Raw genomic sequence first — 18665 nt, 5'->3', positions numbered from 1 at the left:
TTTGACCATAATTAAAAAACAACTCAGAAAAGGTACAATACCTGTTCTCTGACAACAGTGACTGGTATTCCTTTTATGTCGATGCTCTTTAACTTTTTCAGTTTTTGAGCATCCTCTTCTTTCATGAAATTCACTTTTGCCTACATGTGCAAATAAACACACAAAGTGAAATCATTGTGATTATTTCAACCATCTAGACTATGTCCCCACTATATTCACAAACTAAAGGTCAGATTTACCATGTGGGGCAAATTAGCCAGAGACCACATTCACATTCAGTACCAAGACCAGCACAAAACAGTGGTTCAAAAACAAGCAGACATAACAGCAATCAACTAAACTAAATTTTAATTAGGTATAGGTTGTTTTTTTGTTTTGTTTTTTTAAATCTTCTCTTCTAAAACAGCACTTCAAATCATGTAATGGCATGTTTTTTTTACACAAGCCTGAACTGTCAAATATTGCTCATAAAAAGAGATTTTTTGGGATGAAAAGCATGTTTTGCTGCTTGGATAATCCCCAACCAAACAGCAAAGCAATAACCAAAAACAGAACAAGGGCACTTCTATACATGTTTATGTAACTCAGAGTTATGTTAGGTTATTGTAAAACTTTCAGTCATGTAAAAGAGAAAGAGCAGGTTGATATGGGCTCAAATTATGGTCATAAATATTTTGTACTTGTAAATCAGGATTTGTATGTGTAAAAAGAATTTGTGTGTGCGTAAAAAAGATTTGTGTGTTAAAAGAATTTGTGTGTGTGTGTAAAAAAGATTTGTGTGTGGACTTAGCCAAAAAACTACGTGAGAAAGTCTGCACTCAAGTTTCAAGTTACAAGTACGGATTTTGACCCTATTTTTCTTCCTTTGATCTGATTGGCCAATGTCATGTCAATCACAAATTTAACTATCCAATCTGAGAACAGATGGGTTTGGCTGTCGAAGGGGTGCTTTTTTGAACTGCACGTCCTTGAAGGGTAATAGTTTGAAGCTGGAAAATCTCTATATAAATATCTGGTAGAAGCTAGGTCCCCTAACTTTCAGCAGCTGAAAGGATAAAGTTGTGGTATATCAGTGGTTAGAAATACCATTATTACTTTAGGATTAGTTTAACACAACGTCAGGGCTGACCCGGGACCATTGCTGTGAGTCACAGTGCGCAGCATAAAGGTCCTTTCACATCGGACGCAGCATGTGCTGCTAATGCTAACTGCTAACTAAAAGCCAGGGATCCAGAATTTGTTGCACTGGCTGCTGGGCTCTGTGGGTTGTTGCAGCAGCTCTACCTGTACTAGATGCACCTGCTCCTTGTCGTTTCTATCTCTAATTTTTTTTTCTTTTCAAGAGTTTTTTTTTTGCTGGTTCTTCAAATGTTCAATAAAAACATGTATGCTCATTCATAACGAAGGACAGCTTTGTAATTATCCCCACTAGTGAAGACTGTCATTTTCACAACACTGCCCCCCCCCGCCGGAGGTTCGCAGCGCTGTTGAAAAGGTTCAGGAGATCCCTGTATTAAGCATGTAAACCTGTGACACAAAAATCACAAAACTCAGACCACCACAGACTGTTTTCCTGGTGATGAAGGAAAACCTGGGCTGGCATGTAAAAGGGCATTTATTCCGTTCAAGGACCTGCAGTTCAAAAAAGCACCCCTCAAACAGCCAAACCCATATGTTCTCTGATTGGATAGTTAAATTTGTGATTGACATGACATTGGCCAATCAGATCAAAGGAAGAAAAATAGGGTCAAAATCCGTACTTGTAACTTGAAACTTGAGTGCAGACTTTCTCACGTAGTTTTTTGCCTAAGTCCATACACAAATCTTTGTTACACACACACACACACACACACACACACACACAAATCTTTGTCACACACACACACACACACACACACAAATCTTTGTCACACACACACACACACACACACACACACACACACACAAATCTTTGTTACACACACACACACAAATCTTTGTTACACACACACACACACACACACACACACACACACACACACACACACACACACACACACACACAAATCTTTGTTACACACACAAATTCTTTTTACACATACAAATCCTGATTTACAAGTACACAATATTTATGACCACAATTTGAGCCCATACATTGAGGTCAAGGGCATATGTACCACCTTCATAAGGTCCAATTAAAGCATTTCAGTCAGGTTGAGGTCTGGACTTTTACTATTGCACGGTCTAACTGTGGGGTGAATTTACTAGAACGTCCACTCCTGAGAAGATTGCCTTTGAATATTTTCCACTTGTGAAGAATCTTTCTAACTTTAGAATGGTGGACTACAAATAGTGGTATAAATAGCCTAAAAATACAGATTGACTGATAATAATAACTGACTGACTATCTAAGATCATTGCTTATGTCTTTCCTCCTTGGCATTGTGTTAACACACACCTAAATAGTCCATATGCTCACACTTCCTTAGAAAGCTTAGAAATGACAAAGGGTGTACTTCCTTTTTCACATGACTCCATGTACCACATACCTTTATAGCAAAAACATATCAGCTGATTACTCCCACTATACATACCTCTAGCTTGGACCTGTACAGTACAATGGACTCTGTTTTTCCAAAATGTTCCACAGCAGCAACCACGTCTTCATGAGAAAAAGTTTCGACAATCCCATGTAATTTGACCATTGTTGAAGTAAAAGATTTACTAGCCTGTGCAAACAGACAAAAAAAAAAAAATCAGTAACTAACTATAGACTTGACTGTGAATGATTGAAACTAGTTCCGTTTATAATTTGTTTGGTGTAGACAAACACATCCTTGTCTGTCGACGAGTCCTGTTAGTCATAAGGAAAACTTTTCTTTTAATTGTTTCTTTCTTTTCCCTTTATCACAGATCAAAACATTTTCTCAGTGCCTTAGACCCAAAAGTTGAGGATGAAAGAAGGAACTATATTACTTTGCACTCCTTAACTGTTGGCAAACACACCAACCTTAGGCTTTGAAGAGGTACTTGCTTCACTCTTATGAAGTCCAGGTTTACTTTCAGATGACTTGGTGGTCTTCGCCTTCTTTGAGGAGGAGGAGGATGTAGAAGCAGAGGATGATAATGATAATGGTGACTTCATCTTGGCTAGCTCAGCCAGTATGACAGGAGCGATTGTTTCAGCTATGGCCTCCAGGTCAGACTTTTTTGACAAAGAGTGGAGACCTAGAAGGACAAAGATGGAAAAAGAGTCACACTTTGGTGGTTCATATGTCTAAACAGAGAAGGTTATCCTGTCAGTTGGAGTGTTTTATAAAAAAAAAAAACAGAGATAGGTGAAATTTCTGTAATTTCAGTAGTTATTTTATTTATTTTTTAAAGTTAAATGGTAAATGGCCTGTATTTGTATAGCGCTTTACTTAGTCGCTATGGATCACATAGACAGACAGACAGACACACAGACACACATACATACATACAGAATATTTTCACTATACTCCACAGCAGTATAGTGAAAATGCTGTGGAGTATGAATTTGATCATGTTTGACAATGAAAACATACATTTGGAAGTGGGAGAAATGTATTAATTATGAGTATATTTTAAGTTATATGTATGTGCACACTGCCAAACCTGTGGTTTCCAGCAGCTGTTTAGCAAGTCTTTTTGTACTGCTGTCCAACTTCTTTTGTTGAGGCCTCTTTTCTGATGATGAGCTCTTATGACTTCTGCTCAGTGGCAAACGCTTATCATCTTGTCTCCTTGTCAGCAATCGTCTTTCATCACTCCTCTTTTGTAGTAACTGTTTCCCATCTCTCCTTTTCGGTGAGGATCGTCTTTCACGGCTCCTTGAATGCGATTGATAATGCAAGGAGGCAAGATAGTCCTTCCGTGGGGAGAAGGAACGAGACCGGGACCTAGAAAGTAAGAATCAAACATTTTTTTCAAAAAGTGGTTCAGTATGACTGGCCTCTTTTGTCTCAGCTTTGGCTAATTCTGTCTGCTGCTTCATTTCAGAAGCAGACGCATTTCTTGCTCTGTCTTCCGGCATAACTGCAGATTCTTGAACATTTATATCACTTTTGGGAGTCTTGAAGGTCTCATCAGGCTTATTTTCTGAAGCTTTAGGTTTGGGTGGAACATTTATGGCATGAACTGTGTCCAACATGCCTTTTTGCTCCTCTTGACCCTTTTCGATCCTTTCAATAAGGACATTTTCAAAACTGCCAATGAAATACCTCAAAGAAAAATTTATATTACAAATCCAGTAAGGATAAAAAGATCAAACCTAACACTGATGCCATGATACAATTCACTGGAATGGAAATCTTTTATTTATTTTTATTTTTATTTTTTTAAATCGGACCTGCGAGCACGTCTGGAGCTGTTTGGCGTTTGTGATCTACTACTGAGTTTCTCTCTTCTCTCCCCAGAGCTGTAGTGGTGGTGAGGGCTCTTTGAGCGAGAGCATAAATAGCTTCCATGTTTAGGCCTTCTGCCATCCAAACCAAGGCGGCGACGTGGGCTGTGTGAGCGAGAACGGGAATGACTCTCACGCCTGGTTTTCTGATGACGATGCTGGGAAGTTTTGCCAGAGGTGGAGGACGAGGACTTCTTTCCTGTATTTGAAGCACTAATAAGAGCAACAGAGGTTTAAAAAAATAAATAAAAAGAAACTATAAATAACTGTAAAAAAAACAAACAAACAAAACCCTGCCACGCTGCTGTACTTTTAATTTCCCAAAAGACAAAGACTTTTACCTTTGGTACGTCAGTACTTTACCATCCCACTGTGGATATCTGTCAAAAAAAAAAAAAAATAAATAAATATATATATATATAACAATATAAGGGAAATCAAAAATCTATTAAAACAGCAAATGTTTTAAAAATGTAGATTTCTGCAACTACTAATCAATCTTAAAAGCATGATTTCTCGAATGATCAATTAACCCTGGCAGATCAACCCTATTAACAATGTTGCTTGAGAAAAGTAGCTCACCTTACAATTTTTAAAACTGATTTTGATTACCTCTTCAACAAGCTATAGAGCAGCAGTCCCCAACCCCCGGGCCACGAGAGTTGAGGCTCAGATGTGAAATGTATGATTTTCAGGGTTTTTAGCGTTATTTTGTTGTCGTTTTTATCGTTAACTCTGTTTTCCTGGGTCTTTTCAGGTGTTTTATGAATAAATCTTCTTTTTTTTCGATACTGGTACTTGTTTTATTTTGTTGTATTTATCCGCGACACCTTAAAGGCCGGTCCGTGAAAAATATTGTCGGGCAAAAACCGGTCTGTGGCGCAAAAAAGGTTGGGGACCACTGCTATAGAGGATATACTACCCATCTAAACTACTAACTCCAAAGCATCAGGAACAATGCTACGAAAGACTTTATAACGTTACAACCACTCATTCTGTTCAGTAATCCACTGAAACGTTAGGCCAAAACGTGTTCAGACATCCCCAGTTAAAGAAAAAGTTAAAAGAAGAAAAGACTGACCGTTTCCGAAGAAGTTTGCAGTTGTCAAGGTGAAAGCTGGTATTCTGGTGAAGGAGCCATTCCTAGTAGTCAGAACAAACATTTTAGATGGGCCTCATTGTCATAGCAAAAGTATTATTAACCACAACCGCTCGGGTGACGTTTTTTCTAACCATCTGACAACCAATGTACTTAGCATTCACAGCAGCCTTTAGACTTCTTTCAAAGTTTGGACATCAGCTGACTGTTCATAAGCCATAGTGGAAAGCAATAAATGTACATACAAGTATGATAAATCTATAAAGACAAAATCCTTAAAGATTGAATAATTTAGCATATTTATAAACAACACCAAATAGGATGGCATGGAAGACCACAGTCATGGATTTAGTAACAAAACAAAAAAAATACAGAAATGTAAAAAGTCTTGCAGGACTCTTGATTCTGCAACATAGGTCTCTTCTGTCCTATGTGTGAATGTGTCAATAAAAATGAGTCCTGAGGTTTGATGTCATTTCAGCAGAGGTCAGGTCTGGATGGAGATGGAAAAAAAAAAAAAAAAAAAAAAAAAAAAAACCACCTGTAATTGGTATTTGGGCAGTCAAAGAAGAAGACCCATCCCCCTTTTTCTAAAGGTCTCACATTGGGTTTTTTTTATTTTATAGCACAGTAGTATGCCAAAGTCTTGAACCCCTTGTTTATTTATACTAAAACAGGAAGTAACTACAAGGACTCACTGAAAGTCTGCAAGCAATATCCGGTTGTTCAGTGATGACGCGACGAATCCTACTTCCGGGTCTAAAGTAGTCTGCGTTTAATATGGCTTTTGTGTTGTTAACATGTTTAATGTTACGTATTTTCTTCTATTTGATCTCAAAAAGCTCCTAAAACAGTCAGTGATCACTGTTGACCTCCCTCTGCTTTTATTACCAGTAATCATTTATTTAAGCTCAGTTTTTAAAACCTTAGGATGTAACTACAGCCCAGCCCATGCAGCAGTATATGAATGACTAACCTCGTATTGTGGATGGATTGTCTCAGTTGTTCTCCTGGCTGAAGTTTGGTCCTTTTACAGCATCCTGCCATGCGATTACATTTGTTCCTGACCACCGAGAACACTCACGTTAACTTTTATCGAGTGGAAAAAAGTTAGCTTGTTTATATTATGCTAACATAGCTGTGTCGCTAGCGGTCACGTAGCACATCATTATATACCAGCTAGCCAAACTTCAGTAACCCTACAAACGTCACTGCTGTTTAGTTTTCTGTCTTCATTTATGCTGGAAGTGATAACAGAGCTGTACGTTTTAATTTGTTTCCAAAACCCCGCAGTCAGGACATGCTATATTGTATTTAGATAGAAGCTAGCGAGCTAACTCCCTGCTAACTTCTAACTCCGTTAAATGTCATAAATTCCGTTTTCATGGATGCCTGGATGTTAAACTAGAGCTGGGCGATATGAGATTTTTTCATATCACGATATGTTTTTTTCATTTCAGGCGATAACGATATCTATCACGATATAAGCCAAATAACTATATTTGTAAGATTTAAATGTGCCGTTGCTCACAAGTAAAATGTGAAATTATCAGCAGCTTGTTTTTATTTAAATATTTATTTCCCATAATAAGTTCAACAGGGTAGATGTACTTAAGGAACATGAGACTTTTTCAGATAAATAAAGGCAAATATTGCAAACTACACAAAAGGCAGCCGCTAAAGCGTTTAAGTTTCAAAATAGAACAAATGAAACAGACTAAATTGTCAATTCCACTTAGAAACAAAGTATTAATTCTAAAAATAAATCTTAGTTTGTTTTACAGAAGAACAGACAAAACTGACTAACTTTTGTCAATATCAAATAAACTGAGAACTAAAAGGAAATTCTCAATCTCTCCTTGTTGTATAGCTGAGCTTTTCAAACAGTTTTAACAGTTACTTTAGTCTGACAAAAGCCGAATGACGAATTAGCGCTTCCAGTCAGAGACTGAGGCTACGTCCACACGTACACGGGTATTTTTGAAAACGGAGATTTTCCGTTTCGTTTTAAAAAATAATCCCGTCCACACATAAAAGCAGAAATGAAGGAAAATGCTGCTATGAACATGCCAAAGCAGCAGGTGGCGCTAGATTCCTAACCGTGCAGAAATGTTGGCCAATCAGAAGTCTAGAAGCCTCGGTGGGAAAAAGTAAACAAAGCTGGGGCATAGAAGCAGAACCGAGTCGTATGTGTGGACGGACAGTAACTGTGTGTATATGTAAGCATTTAAACACTGCAGAGAGTAGAATTAACAGTAACAGGATTGTAGAAATTCATTTCACCGAAACAATAACGTGGCGCACAGTGTGACGCATGCACCAGTTTATTGTATTTCCAGACTTGCTTTCGGCACAATTTACAGTGCACGCTACTCTGTTTTTGTCAGACTTGAAATAGCCGAAATACCTTCACACTACGGAACATCTATGGCTCTTCCGTTCGACAATCTCTCCGGCATTGGAACCATCATCTGTTTTCTCTTCGGTCACACTCGGTTGATTTTTCTAGTCGGCACACTCATTTCCTCCATTATGCGCTAGCTCCATTACCCGCTGGCTGCTTCCCAAACAAACACACGTGCGGCTTGGCACTTGTGCTGTACGTAACAAGTCACGCGACGTGACGCTGCGGCTGTGATTGGTTCGGCTCTGCGCTACTTAATTTGGATTGGCTGACCCTTTTTTTTTTTTTTTTTTTTTTTAAGAGGACAAGAGCGGCGAGGTCTATCGCGATAGCTTAATTTCTCTATCGAGTAAAAGTTATATCGCGATACATATCGTTATCGTTCTATCGCCCAGCTCTATGTTAAACTCAATTGTTACACCTGGTAGAGCAGAACGCTGATCATTTTATTAAAGATGAAAGACTTTAGACAGTTTTTCAACTCTTAGTAATGCCATAGTGATCGTTTGATATATGGACCTGCAGCGGAGTTTAGACCCAGACACGGCTAGTGACGTCAGACTGAACAATCGGATAGAAATAAACTTTATGAGGGCAAGACAAGAGTTTTTAATAACATCTGGATACCAATATTTGGAATGGTAAATTGTTAAATGGCCTGCATTTGTATAGCGCTTTACTTAGTCCCTAAGGACCCCAAAGCGCTTTACACTACATTCAGTCATCCACCCAGTCACACACACATTGACACACTGTTGATGGCAAGCTACATTGTAGCCACACCCACCCCGGGGCGCACTGACAGAGGAGAGGCTGCTGGACACTGGCGCCACCTGGCCCTCTGACCACCAGATGTTATTAAAAAAGGTTCTTGACAGCCACCCTTCCACTGAGACCATGATGAGGCTTCAGTGAACAGGAGATTGTTCAACTGAAGGGCCACATGCATGTTGCAGGTCTTTTTTTTTTTTCCTGTCTCTGAAGGACATGACTTTCAGGTACTGTTTATCTGCTTTAAATAGTTTTTCCAATACTGTCACTTCTCTTTTCTTGCACTTGTCCAGCTTTCTCAAAATATTTTAAGGACACATGCTAAGGTTTTGGCTAATGGCTCTTTTGGAATCATCTTTTTGGCGCAAAACCACTACACGTTCTGCAGTGGTCAGAAAGTGTTATCTTTGGCAATTTACATGTATTTAACTAAAAATGTATTTCTGCAACAAGCTGACAAAGTGCGTAAAATTACAATTTAAAAAGAATTAGTTGCCTAGTTATCGGTTTTGTGTAGACACACTAGTGGTTCAACCTGTGGGCTTGCTGGATTTTTTTTATTGGTTGAATCATTCATAGATCAGTGTTAACTGGTTTAACAAACAAACAAAAAACATTCCTCTGAAAATTGTTTGGTACAAGAACTGGAGTGAAATGAGTGAAAAAGCAGCCAATGTCCAAAGACAATCTTTGAAAGTCCTTCATAAAGCCTGGAGAACTATTGCTCAATACCATTTGCAATAACAATTGCATCTCTGGATCCTTGGAGAGGAAATGCAAGGGGCTCAAGACTTTTGCAGCATACTATAGAACATCTTAATTTTGCTTCACAATCTCAACCAATGACTGTCACTGCAAGATGACTGCTACTCTTCTTAAGACAGTAACTGTTCTTAAGTGGATGGCTGTAAACTAAATATGAATTAGGGGGAAAAGTCATCTTTCTGATGCTCATGTTCCTCAGATTTGCAGACTCTTCATCTTCACTTATCGTTTTCTTTTTGTTGGGCAGAAACTTCCAATTTGCCATTATTGTTAAATTAAATTAGAAAAAGGGTAACTATGAATTACTTTCAGACTAACGCAGCTCGGATAATCCAATCTTAACTATTTTCCCCATAAATACAACATCTGGCAATCTCCCTTGTGCCCTAAGTGACATGTTTTGACATGTCAACATATATGAATAAAGATGTTGTTTGAGAACCATTATAAAATGTTCCAGTTTTTTCAAGAGGCAGCTCTAGTAAGCTATATGAGCAGACTGATGCACACCCAGTCATTTTCTTCTAGACTGAAATATGACAGAAATCATTTACTTCATAAGTCTTGTATTTGTCCAAGGTGGAAAGACTTAAATAACAGATCAGAAGAATATGCTACAGAAATTTACATTTAAAAAAGCAGTCGTAAAGTTTGGAAGCAAGGAGGTTGTTTCACAAATTAATGTTGGTTTTTTGGTTCTTTTTAAAATTAACCAAAATGATAGACAGAAATAAATACCCGTAATGTTCTAAATGGAGACAGAAGAGAGTACGGTCTTCCACTCACCTTCATACCAGTACATTTTTGCAAACACAGAGAACAGGTATGTGGAAAGGTTTGTGGTGTGGCTGCAGCATAGTCTTGCATCATGGCCAACGCTGGCAGAACCTTTGATAGCTCCCTGTCTGCACGACACTGCGTGCTGGAAAGTGGCAGCGGCATATAAACGAAGTTCACTGGTTTAGGAATTATCTGAGGTGCTAGAGGAGTAGCTGGTTTTGCAGACTGGCATTGTCCCATTTGCACTGGTGGTTGTTTCTGGTCCTGCTGCTGCTCCGCCTGTTTCTTTAGCTCCTGCTGCATCTGCCTTTGGTGCATCTTCTGATTGTTTATGGGTTTAGCAACCTTTGGCACTTGTTGTTGACTTTTACTTTGATCCTTGGTGCAGCTGTTATCCTTCTTGCCGATGAGCACAAGCCCAGGTTGATCAGGATGCACACCACGTGCAATATGACTGAGAGGTGGTTGGATTTTTAATGCCAAATGGCAATCTGGCTCTGGTTCTTTCAAAGGAACTGGTTTGAATTTGAGAAGTCTTAAGTCTGTGTCTTTCTTTGGCAGAGAGAAAGAGCTGATGATTTCTTGAGATGCCTGGTGTGGCTGAGTCAGCAATCGTTGAGTTAGATTCCTGCTTGGAGGAGGCTCATAGCTCTGCATTGAACTATTAATGGAAACAGTACCCCGGTGGTCATGTGAAGAAACCAAGGTGCTGGTTTTCACCTCTGCCGTACCTTCTTGCAGTGGTTCTCTATTGCAATTGTCACCATCACAAGTGTCCATGAGCAACATACTGCCACTCTCACTACTGTTAGCTCTACTTTCACTGCTCTTTCCTATATCACTGCCAAACCCTCCAGCGTATTTGCTAGTATGTCCATAGTCAATCACTTTACTTGGTTTGATAATCTGTGCCAATTCGCCCTGTTGCATCCCTTCCCTTCTGAACCTGTCCATTACGGTCATGCTGGGGGTGGGTTGAGGTTCAGGACAGGCTTTTGAATGAACAATAGGTTTAACATTCTCAGCCTTCTTCATGCGGATTTGCCTTAAGATAAAAGGCAGATTGCCAGGGGTTATCTGGTCTTCAGGGTAGGAGATCAGATATTCCAAGTCATCTTTTTCAAGTCCAAAACGTAAAAGGATGTTAGAAGCTTCTTGTGAAGAGTACTTTGGGTAACTGGAATCAGTATTGAGCACAGGTTTCTCTTGCATTCGATAGTCAGAATCACCTAAGCCTGGAATGGACTGCATATCCTGTTCTCTTTCACCACTGCCTTGGAAGCTCAGTGAAGTAGATGAAAAAAATCTAGAAGAAACATTTTCAGTGACTTTCTTATAGGTTGACCAGTCCAAGGAGCAAGGCCCACTTTTAAAATCAGAGTGTCTTTGAGATGCTGAGAACATTGGACTGGAGGCAACCGTTGCAGTTGAAGAAATAAACTTGTCTTCTTGAGTGCTGGTAAAGCAAGGGGCCTGGTTAACAGGCTGCTGTCTCATCTCTGTCCTGGCTTGACCAAGATACATTTCTGTAGATCTCTTCATGCCTCCATCTAAAATAGAACTACTCTGTGGGGGGGTGTAGCTCACTGGAAAAGCACGCAGTGAAGGAATTGTTCCCAACGTAGTGTCAGAAGTTCCAGAGGATGCTCCAGAAGAGCTAAGCGCATTTCGACACTGCGCAGAACTTTCTATCCCAAAATTATAGGGGTTATGAAGGGGATGGGACATGGTTCAGAAAGTCAAGGATAGCCACAGCAGTCAATGGAATGGGTGTTTGAGTGTTTTGTTTTGGTTTTTTTACAAAGTAGGTATGCTGGAGGTCATTGTCAATGTGGAGCTCGTGCAAAATGCAAAGTGACCATTCAGTCAGGCAACCATAATCACGAAGTCTTGTGTGTAGAGAGATCCTTTAGAGAACTTCAAGTATGTGGTTTGATGGTGATCCTGGGTGCGGGAGAAGGGAAATCTTCAATAGCAATTACAAAACTGAGAAATTTTTAAAAAAAAAAAGTTTTTGAACTGGTGTGGGCTTCAGCTTCCTGGATGGGTGAAATCCATCTGGAAGGTCTTGTCTGGATTTGTTCACTCTGTTGCTTCCTGCCAAATATAAATTTATCATTACAATATCAGGATCTTTACTACTAGAAATAAACAGGAAGCACAAACATCAAAGGTCAGATAAAAAGAGAAAACAAGGTCAGAAAACAGAAAAAAAAAAATGCAGGCAAACTCATTTACCACCAGCAGATTGACTACAAACATTTAAAAACCAATTTGTACTTTAGAGAACATCATTATAAATCACTGAATAATTTGAACTGAGCTTTTTTGGGGCAGAATGACTGTGCAACGTACATTTTTAAGAGTAAAAAAAAATTATCTGTGCACAAAATTGAATTCATATAAGGTTTTCTTACATATACATTCAGAACACCTATGCTTTTGTAGTATCATTCTGTTTGCAAATTTTACCACTTTGTTTGAAATAATTTCTTCCCTGGCAAAAATCTGACTTTCAAGTATAGTCCACATAATTTGTTATCAGCTGAAGCTCAGGACTTTGAAAAGGCCATTCCAAAAGCTTAGTAGCTAGCCTGTTCCAAAACTAGCCCTATTGACATATCTGATTTTGTCGAAACTTTGCACAATGGTTTGGGGAGTTGCTAAAGAATTCTTCAGTAGTCTGTTTCTTTCATTATTATATCCACTCTAATTCGATGTACCAGCTTCACTGGCAGCAACAGCTCAATGCTTGTTCATAAAAAAAATCTCTCAAAGTCTTCTTTGTCCTTTTGGTAGGTTATCAACATTAACTGATTTTAAAAGTATTGATTTTGTTGCAGTGGTTTTTCTCTTCAGACGCAGCCTCTCAGTCAATGGTGATGTAAAACTTGCTCAGCAATGATCTTCTGTCAGCTCCCAATCCATGGCAGAGCTGTGCTTTGGTGGTTTTTGACTCTTCAAACCAACTTTTTATGGTGTCCTTCGGGTCTTTTTCAAATCTTAACAAAGTATGTACAGTTCCCAATGACTTATATAATTGAATCTATTCTATTCCATTCCATCTGATGATGCCAGAATCTGCAATGGTTTAGAAAGGGCTCAGACACATTTCTCACTTGTGTACTCCTATAATCCTCTTCAGATCTCCAGTGATGTCCTGGGAATCCCCCATTTTACTGTGTATTAGCTTCTACCAATGAGTGCTGTGAACCAAACCTTTCTGACACAATTATAACCTTGGCCTTGACAAGTTCAGAATTTTTCAAACTTTCACTGCTACTAAAATGTAAGCAGGTATACGGTCACATTTCAGAAAACCCCAAATATAGACAAAATATTTGGCACCAAATTCTTGACTGTTTTACTATGAAAGATATACGTTAGGGCTGCTCGATTATGGCAAAAATGATAATCACGATTATTTTCACTGAAATTGAGATCTCGATTATTTGACGATATTTATTTAACAATAACAATGTATTGAATAATGACTTTAAAGACTGTCAAAAAAATAATATAAAATAGTGTGCAAATACTGATAACAGTGCAAATGTTTGCAATATAAAAAATAAATGAAAAATGTAAACATCTATGTTTAGTGAACTTTGCAGTGTTGCTCTGTGGTGCAGCTACGACAATGTAGCAAAGTTTACACACTATGTCTACTTGATCCACATCTGACTCCGTGAACCCATAACGTTTTCACACCACTGAAGTTTTTTTTACCTCTCTTTTCAACCAACAGCAGTCACTCTCCTCTCCAAATAACTTCTGCTTAGCTTTCAGAGCTTCCCTCGGGTCCGCTTAATCAGCGGTCCCCAATCCCCGGGCCTCGGACCGGTACCGGTTCGTGAGTCGTTTGGTACCGGGCCGCGAGAGTTGAGGCTCAGGTGTGAAATGTATAGTTTTCAGGGTTTTTAACCGGTTTTCAGCGTTATTTTGTTATCGTTTTTAATCATTTACTCGGTTTTCCTTGGTCTTTTCACGTGTGTTATGAATAAATTTCCTTTTTTTCGGTACCGGTACTAGTTTTATTTTGTTGTATTTATCCGCTATACCTTAAAGGCCGGTCCATGAAAATATTGTCGGGCATAAACCGGTCCGTGGCGCAAAAAAGGTTGGAGACCGCTGCTCTTAATTGTTGTGACACGTGTTCGAAATGCAGAGAGGTGCGCTCGGTTTGCCACACGGAGCAGCGCGAGAGTAAAGCACGAGGGAGGGGCTAATAATCGGCTCAGTCATTTTTAATGATCGTTGAAACCCTAGATCGTAATCGAGATTAAAATTCAATTAATTGAGCAGCCCTAATATACGTTATGCAGCCATTCAGCCCCAGAAAAAAATTACATTTCTCATAAATTACTGACAGCGTTATATTGATTTGACATTTATGTCCATGAATGTATGTACACTTATAATCTAAGTTGTGTATCAACATTCAGGTATTTAAATGCTGATGCCATTTAGAAAATTTGAAAACATTACCCAACCTTTGACTGTATTATCCAAAAAGATTGCAAAAGTATATCTTCAATAAAAATTATATCCAGACATTACTTCTCAAAGAAAAACAAACGATACACTCCTTGTTGATCTGGTAGGCAATGCAAGTGGTAATGCAAAAAAAATTAAAATAAAAACAAAAAAAATATTAAGGTTAGCAAGAAAAAAAAACAAAAACAAAAAAAAAAAAAAACATGCTTTTGGCTCATCTTCAGTCAGTCCACATATTTTCATCAGATGACATTGTCTTGCAGCCTGAGAAAGCCAAACCAATCTGGTATCTGACATGCAGTACGGACAGACCGTAAATCCAGCTTTACTTTGTGGTGTGGTAAAACATGTCCATGTCCAAACTCCTCTCCGTGAAGTTTTTGGTGCAGGAAAATGTCCCAGTATCCATTCGATGAGAGATGAGATTACCAACTTCATGAAAAATTATATATTTGAATGAGGATATTAAAAATGGTTAAAAATAAATAAAAATGAATGTGTGTGTCTGGGATAGAACAAAAATGCTTCCAGACAGCCTACAAGATAGAGGACTTGAACAATTTCACAAGACGTTTCAGGAGCAGTAAAAAACAACAACAACAAACAAACAAAAACAACAGCAATAATACTAGTAGTACAAAAGCTACAAAATAACATTACCAGATATTATCTAGCAAGTATTTAACATCTTAACATTTTGTGCTCGTATACTACACATCATGCACAACTTCTAAAATTAAATGATTCTTAGAAATGCAGGAAATACAACTCTAGACTAAAAGTGCCTCAAGTCAATAACTTGAAACTAGAGCACAGAGTGTGAAATACAGCCCACAGACTCGATCCAGCTTCCTGCTGCCAAAAATTAAAAAAATTAAACTGTGTCCAAACAAACTTTTTCATAGGACAAAATAACACCTTTACTCAAAATGTAAACTATAGAGACACAAAGCTGCATCTAAGTGACCTTTTCAAAAAGCCATATTTCCTAACAAGTTTTTGGTTTAATAATTAAACAAAATATTAACCCATTCCTACTCGTTGTGTCTTCTAAAATTCAGTTCTGCATAACTCAGCACTATGTACATCATGTTTCAATTCAGTTTTTCACAATGTAGCACTTTAGTCTGTTTTCCAAATCAAGAAGAAGTAAAACACAGTATCTGCAGCTGACCTAGAGGAGCTAAAGGCTGCCTGCAGCTGCTTTTCTCTCTGGATCGCTCAGTGGGGTTTTTTAGCAGTTCGCTTGAGCTCGGGTTTGGTGGCCCATGATGGTCCAGGTGTGCTGAGGCATACAAATCCACGTAACTACAGCCCAACTCAATAACAGACAGCATTGTCTCTCTAACTACACCACCTCTCCCTTCATTTATTTTTCATCTGAATTAAATTTTCATGATATTTATCCATTTTTGAAATTAAATTACATGTATTTGCTTTGAAAAACAACTCTCTATATGTAAATTATTGAATTTATGTGCAGGGACTACTCTGAGAAGTCTTTGCAATACATCTACGTTACAGATGAAAGAATATTACTGAGCCAAAAGTAAGTTGAATAAGACCTTTAGATTGCAGTTGTAAAATGAAAAGTCTGTTAACTTACATGCGGAACTTGCCTGTGTTATCAAACCCAGTAAGCGCTAATGGTTCTGCATTCATGACTCTTCTCAGTGCAGAATATCATTGCTAACATGTTAAATAGGAGTTAATTAAAGTTTCTTCAAGCTATACTCTTATTCCTCTACATCACACATTGGCCAAGGTGACTAATAAGAGAAAGGTTATCTGTTAAAATTATAAGTTAGAGTAATTACTCATTAATTGCTACTGCTCAATCGTTTCCACACACCTACATTTTCAAAATGTTTCAAAATGTGTGGTAAAAAGTGGGTGTACACAAGCTAATCTTCATTTAAATATCTGTATCTCTTTCTTTTAGCAGTGCACAGGGAAATAGGACCCTGTAACTTAGTAAAATAAGTGATCAGATTTCCTTAATGCACTATGAAATTTTTTTGCATTAAAGAAAAGTTGATTCTCCCTGTCAAATATCCTGTCAACTACAGTTCTCAGTAAAAAAAAAAAAAAAGAAAAGAAAAGAAAGAAAAAAACCTTTATGATTATGATGATCATAATCATAAAGAAAAAATTGCCATCTGTACATCACTTGCTATTTTGGTTATCAAAACCTGACCAGGTGCTTTTTTAAACAATTAAACCTAACAAAGTGTTTTTTATTACTAAAACCTTGTCATGCTGTTAGGTTAGGTTTAGGGGAGGTCTGTGCCACCCCATTTTAAAAATCCTGGGAATCCCCTGTTTGCAATTAGGCCTTTGCTTTGCCTGTACACAGGTATACACACTCATATACATATGTATATCTATACAAGTCTCTTCTTATGTTTTTTTTTTAACAAAGAAAAGAAAAGTGTTTTAAACTGTATACCATCTAAGAGAACATGCACATGCGGCCCACATTTTGCAGCATTTATGATACAAACAGATCTTTTTCATATGGATGCTAAAAGTATTATCCCAAGCTCGCACTCCTCTGCATGAAACATGGCAGCACGGCTATCCAACTGTTTCTCCAAACAGTAGCTGCTGCAATTTTTACAGGCTGCCTTTACTAGCTTAACTGAGGTTAGCTTCTAGCTAAGCCTGAAACGACTAACGGCGTACACACATCCACTGAGATTAAAAACATGTCGCTCTGTGTTTAGTAAGAGCTCCCGTTACATACCGTTCGTAATAAATGCGTAGCCAACAGCTTTGATTGCGTCTGTGTTGTCCTCCGCTTTCTTATCTTGGGTCCAAATAAAAACTGTCCCTGTTTAGTGTGACGTCTCGTGCAGGCGGAACGGACTTCCGCTTTATAAGACCTCCCTTCAAAATAAAAGCATAAACTTCAAATCTGGCTTTCTCCACACAAATCTATCGCTTAGAGCAGTGGTTCCCAAACTTTTTTTGCTGGGCCCCCTGTTGTATGTTCACCAGTATGATAATGATGAAGCAGTAATCTCAGTTAACGTGGTTTTATTAACCAGCACAGCAGCAGAGAACTTACATGCTTGGATTCAATAACGGAATGGCGCCTATACCACTCAAAACACACAGACACCTACACGGAGGTACGGCAAGCGGATTAGGACAAAATACCAAACTAACAGCAGGTTATCTACATCCCCCTTCTTTAGTACATCCCCAACCGGACATAAAGTTTAATGCATACTGAATAATAATAATCACAGCATAAAAGGTGACATACGCTGACCTGATTCAGCCGGAATTTGCACTTTAATGGGTTTAGTCGCAGGTTTACTTCTCTGGCACGATCAAGGACTTTTCTCAGGTTGTCGTCATGTTCTTTCATGGTTCTTCCGCCGATGAGTATATCATCAACAATGATGGCACATGGATACCCAGCGAATATCTGCTCCATGGCTCTCTGAAACACCTCGCTGGCAGCGTTAAGACCAAAAGGCATTCTGAGGAACCTGAAACGACCAAAACAAGTGCTGAAGGTGGTTAGCATGGATGATTTTTGATCCAATGACACCTGCCAAAAAGAGTTCTTAGCATCCAAAACAGAGAACACAGTAGCGTTTGACATTATTGCAGCCACTTCTTCTACTGTGCGCATGGGATGGTGTGGTCTTTTCAGAGCAGTGTTTAAATCTCGAGGATTTATGCATATCCTGATTTCATCTTTGCCCTTCTTGTTGGTGGCTACCATGGAAGACACCCAGTCCGTCGGCTCTGAGACGGGAGTAATGACGCCTAATTTCTCCATCCTGACCAGCTCTGCCTTGACCCTGTCTTTCATGGCCAAAGGGATGCGATGTGCTGGGCGAACAACTGGTTTCACATCTGGGTTCAGTGTCATGCGATAGGTGACTGGCAACCTCCCAAGCTCATCAGAAAATAAGTCGCTGTATTCTGTG

General features: G+C 38.7%; 1 protein-coding gene across 4 annotated transcripts in view; it reads right to left on the bottom strand.

Annotated features, from left to right (window-relative positions):
- Positions 1-17640, bottom strand: part of LOC113019245 (uncharacterized) — a 49151-nt gene extending 31511 nt beyond the window's left edge. For 3 of the 4 annotated variants that reach the window (XM_026162810.1, XM_026162811.1, XM_026162812.1), the window contains exons 1-9: positions 17465-17639; positions 10228-12318; positions 5484-5545; positions 4744-4782; positions 4349-4615; positions 3616-3899; positions 2990-3207; positions 2574-2708; positions 42-140 (exon numbers count right to left, since the gene is read on the bottom strand). In XM_026162810.1, coding sequence (XP_026018595.1) covers positions 42-140; positions 2574-2708; positions 2990-3207; positions 3616-3899; positions 4349-4615; positions 4744-4782; positions 5484-5545; positions 10228-11949 — 2826 coding nt within the window. In that variant the 5' untranslated portion in view covers positions 11950-12318; positions 17465-17639. Of the gene's footprint in view, positions 1-41; positions 141-2573; positions 2709-2989; positions 3208-3615; positions 3900-4348; positions 4616-4743; positions 4783-5483; positions 5546-10227; positions 12319-17464 lie in introns of all 4 variants that reach the window. The other variant, XM_026162813.1, reaches the window with a different exon arrangement.
- Between the last annotated feature and the right edge of the window lie 1025 nt (positions 17641-18665).

Source organism: Astatotilapia calliptera, chromosome 3, assembly GCF_900246225.1.
Source record: "Astatotilapia calliptera chromosome 3, fAstCal1.2, whole genome shotgun sequence".
NCBI classification, from domain to species: domain Eukaryota; kingdom Metazoa; phylum Chordata; class Actinopteri; order Cichliformes; family Cichlidae; genus Astatotilapia; species Astatotilapia calliptera.
The sequence above is the reverse complement of the archived record's forward strand: the minus strand, read 5'-3'. Positions and strand labels throughout refer to the sequence as shown.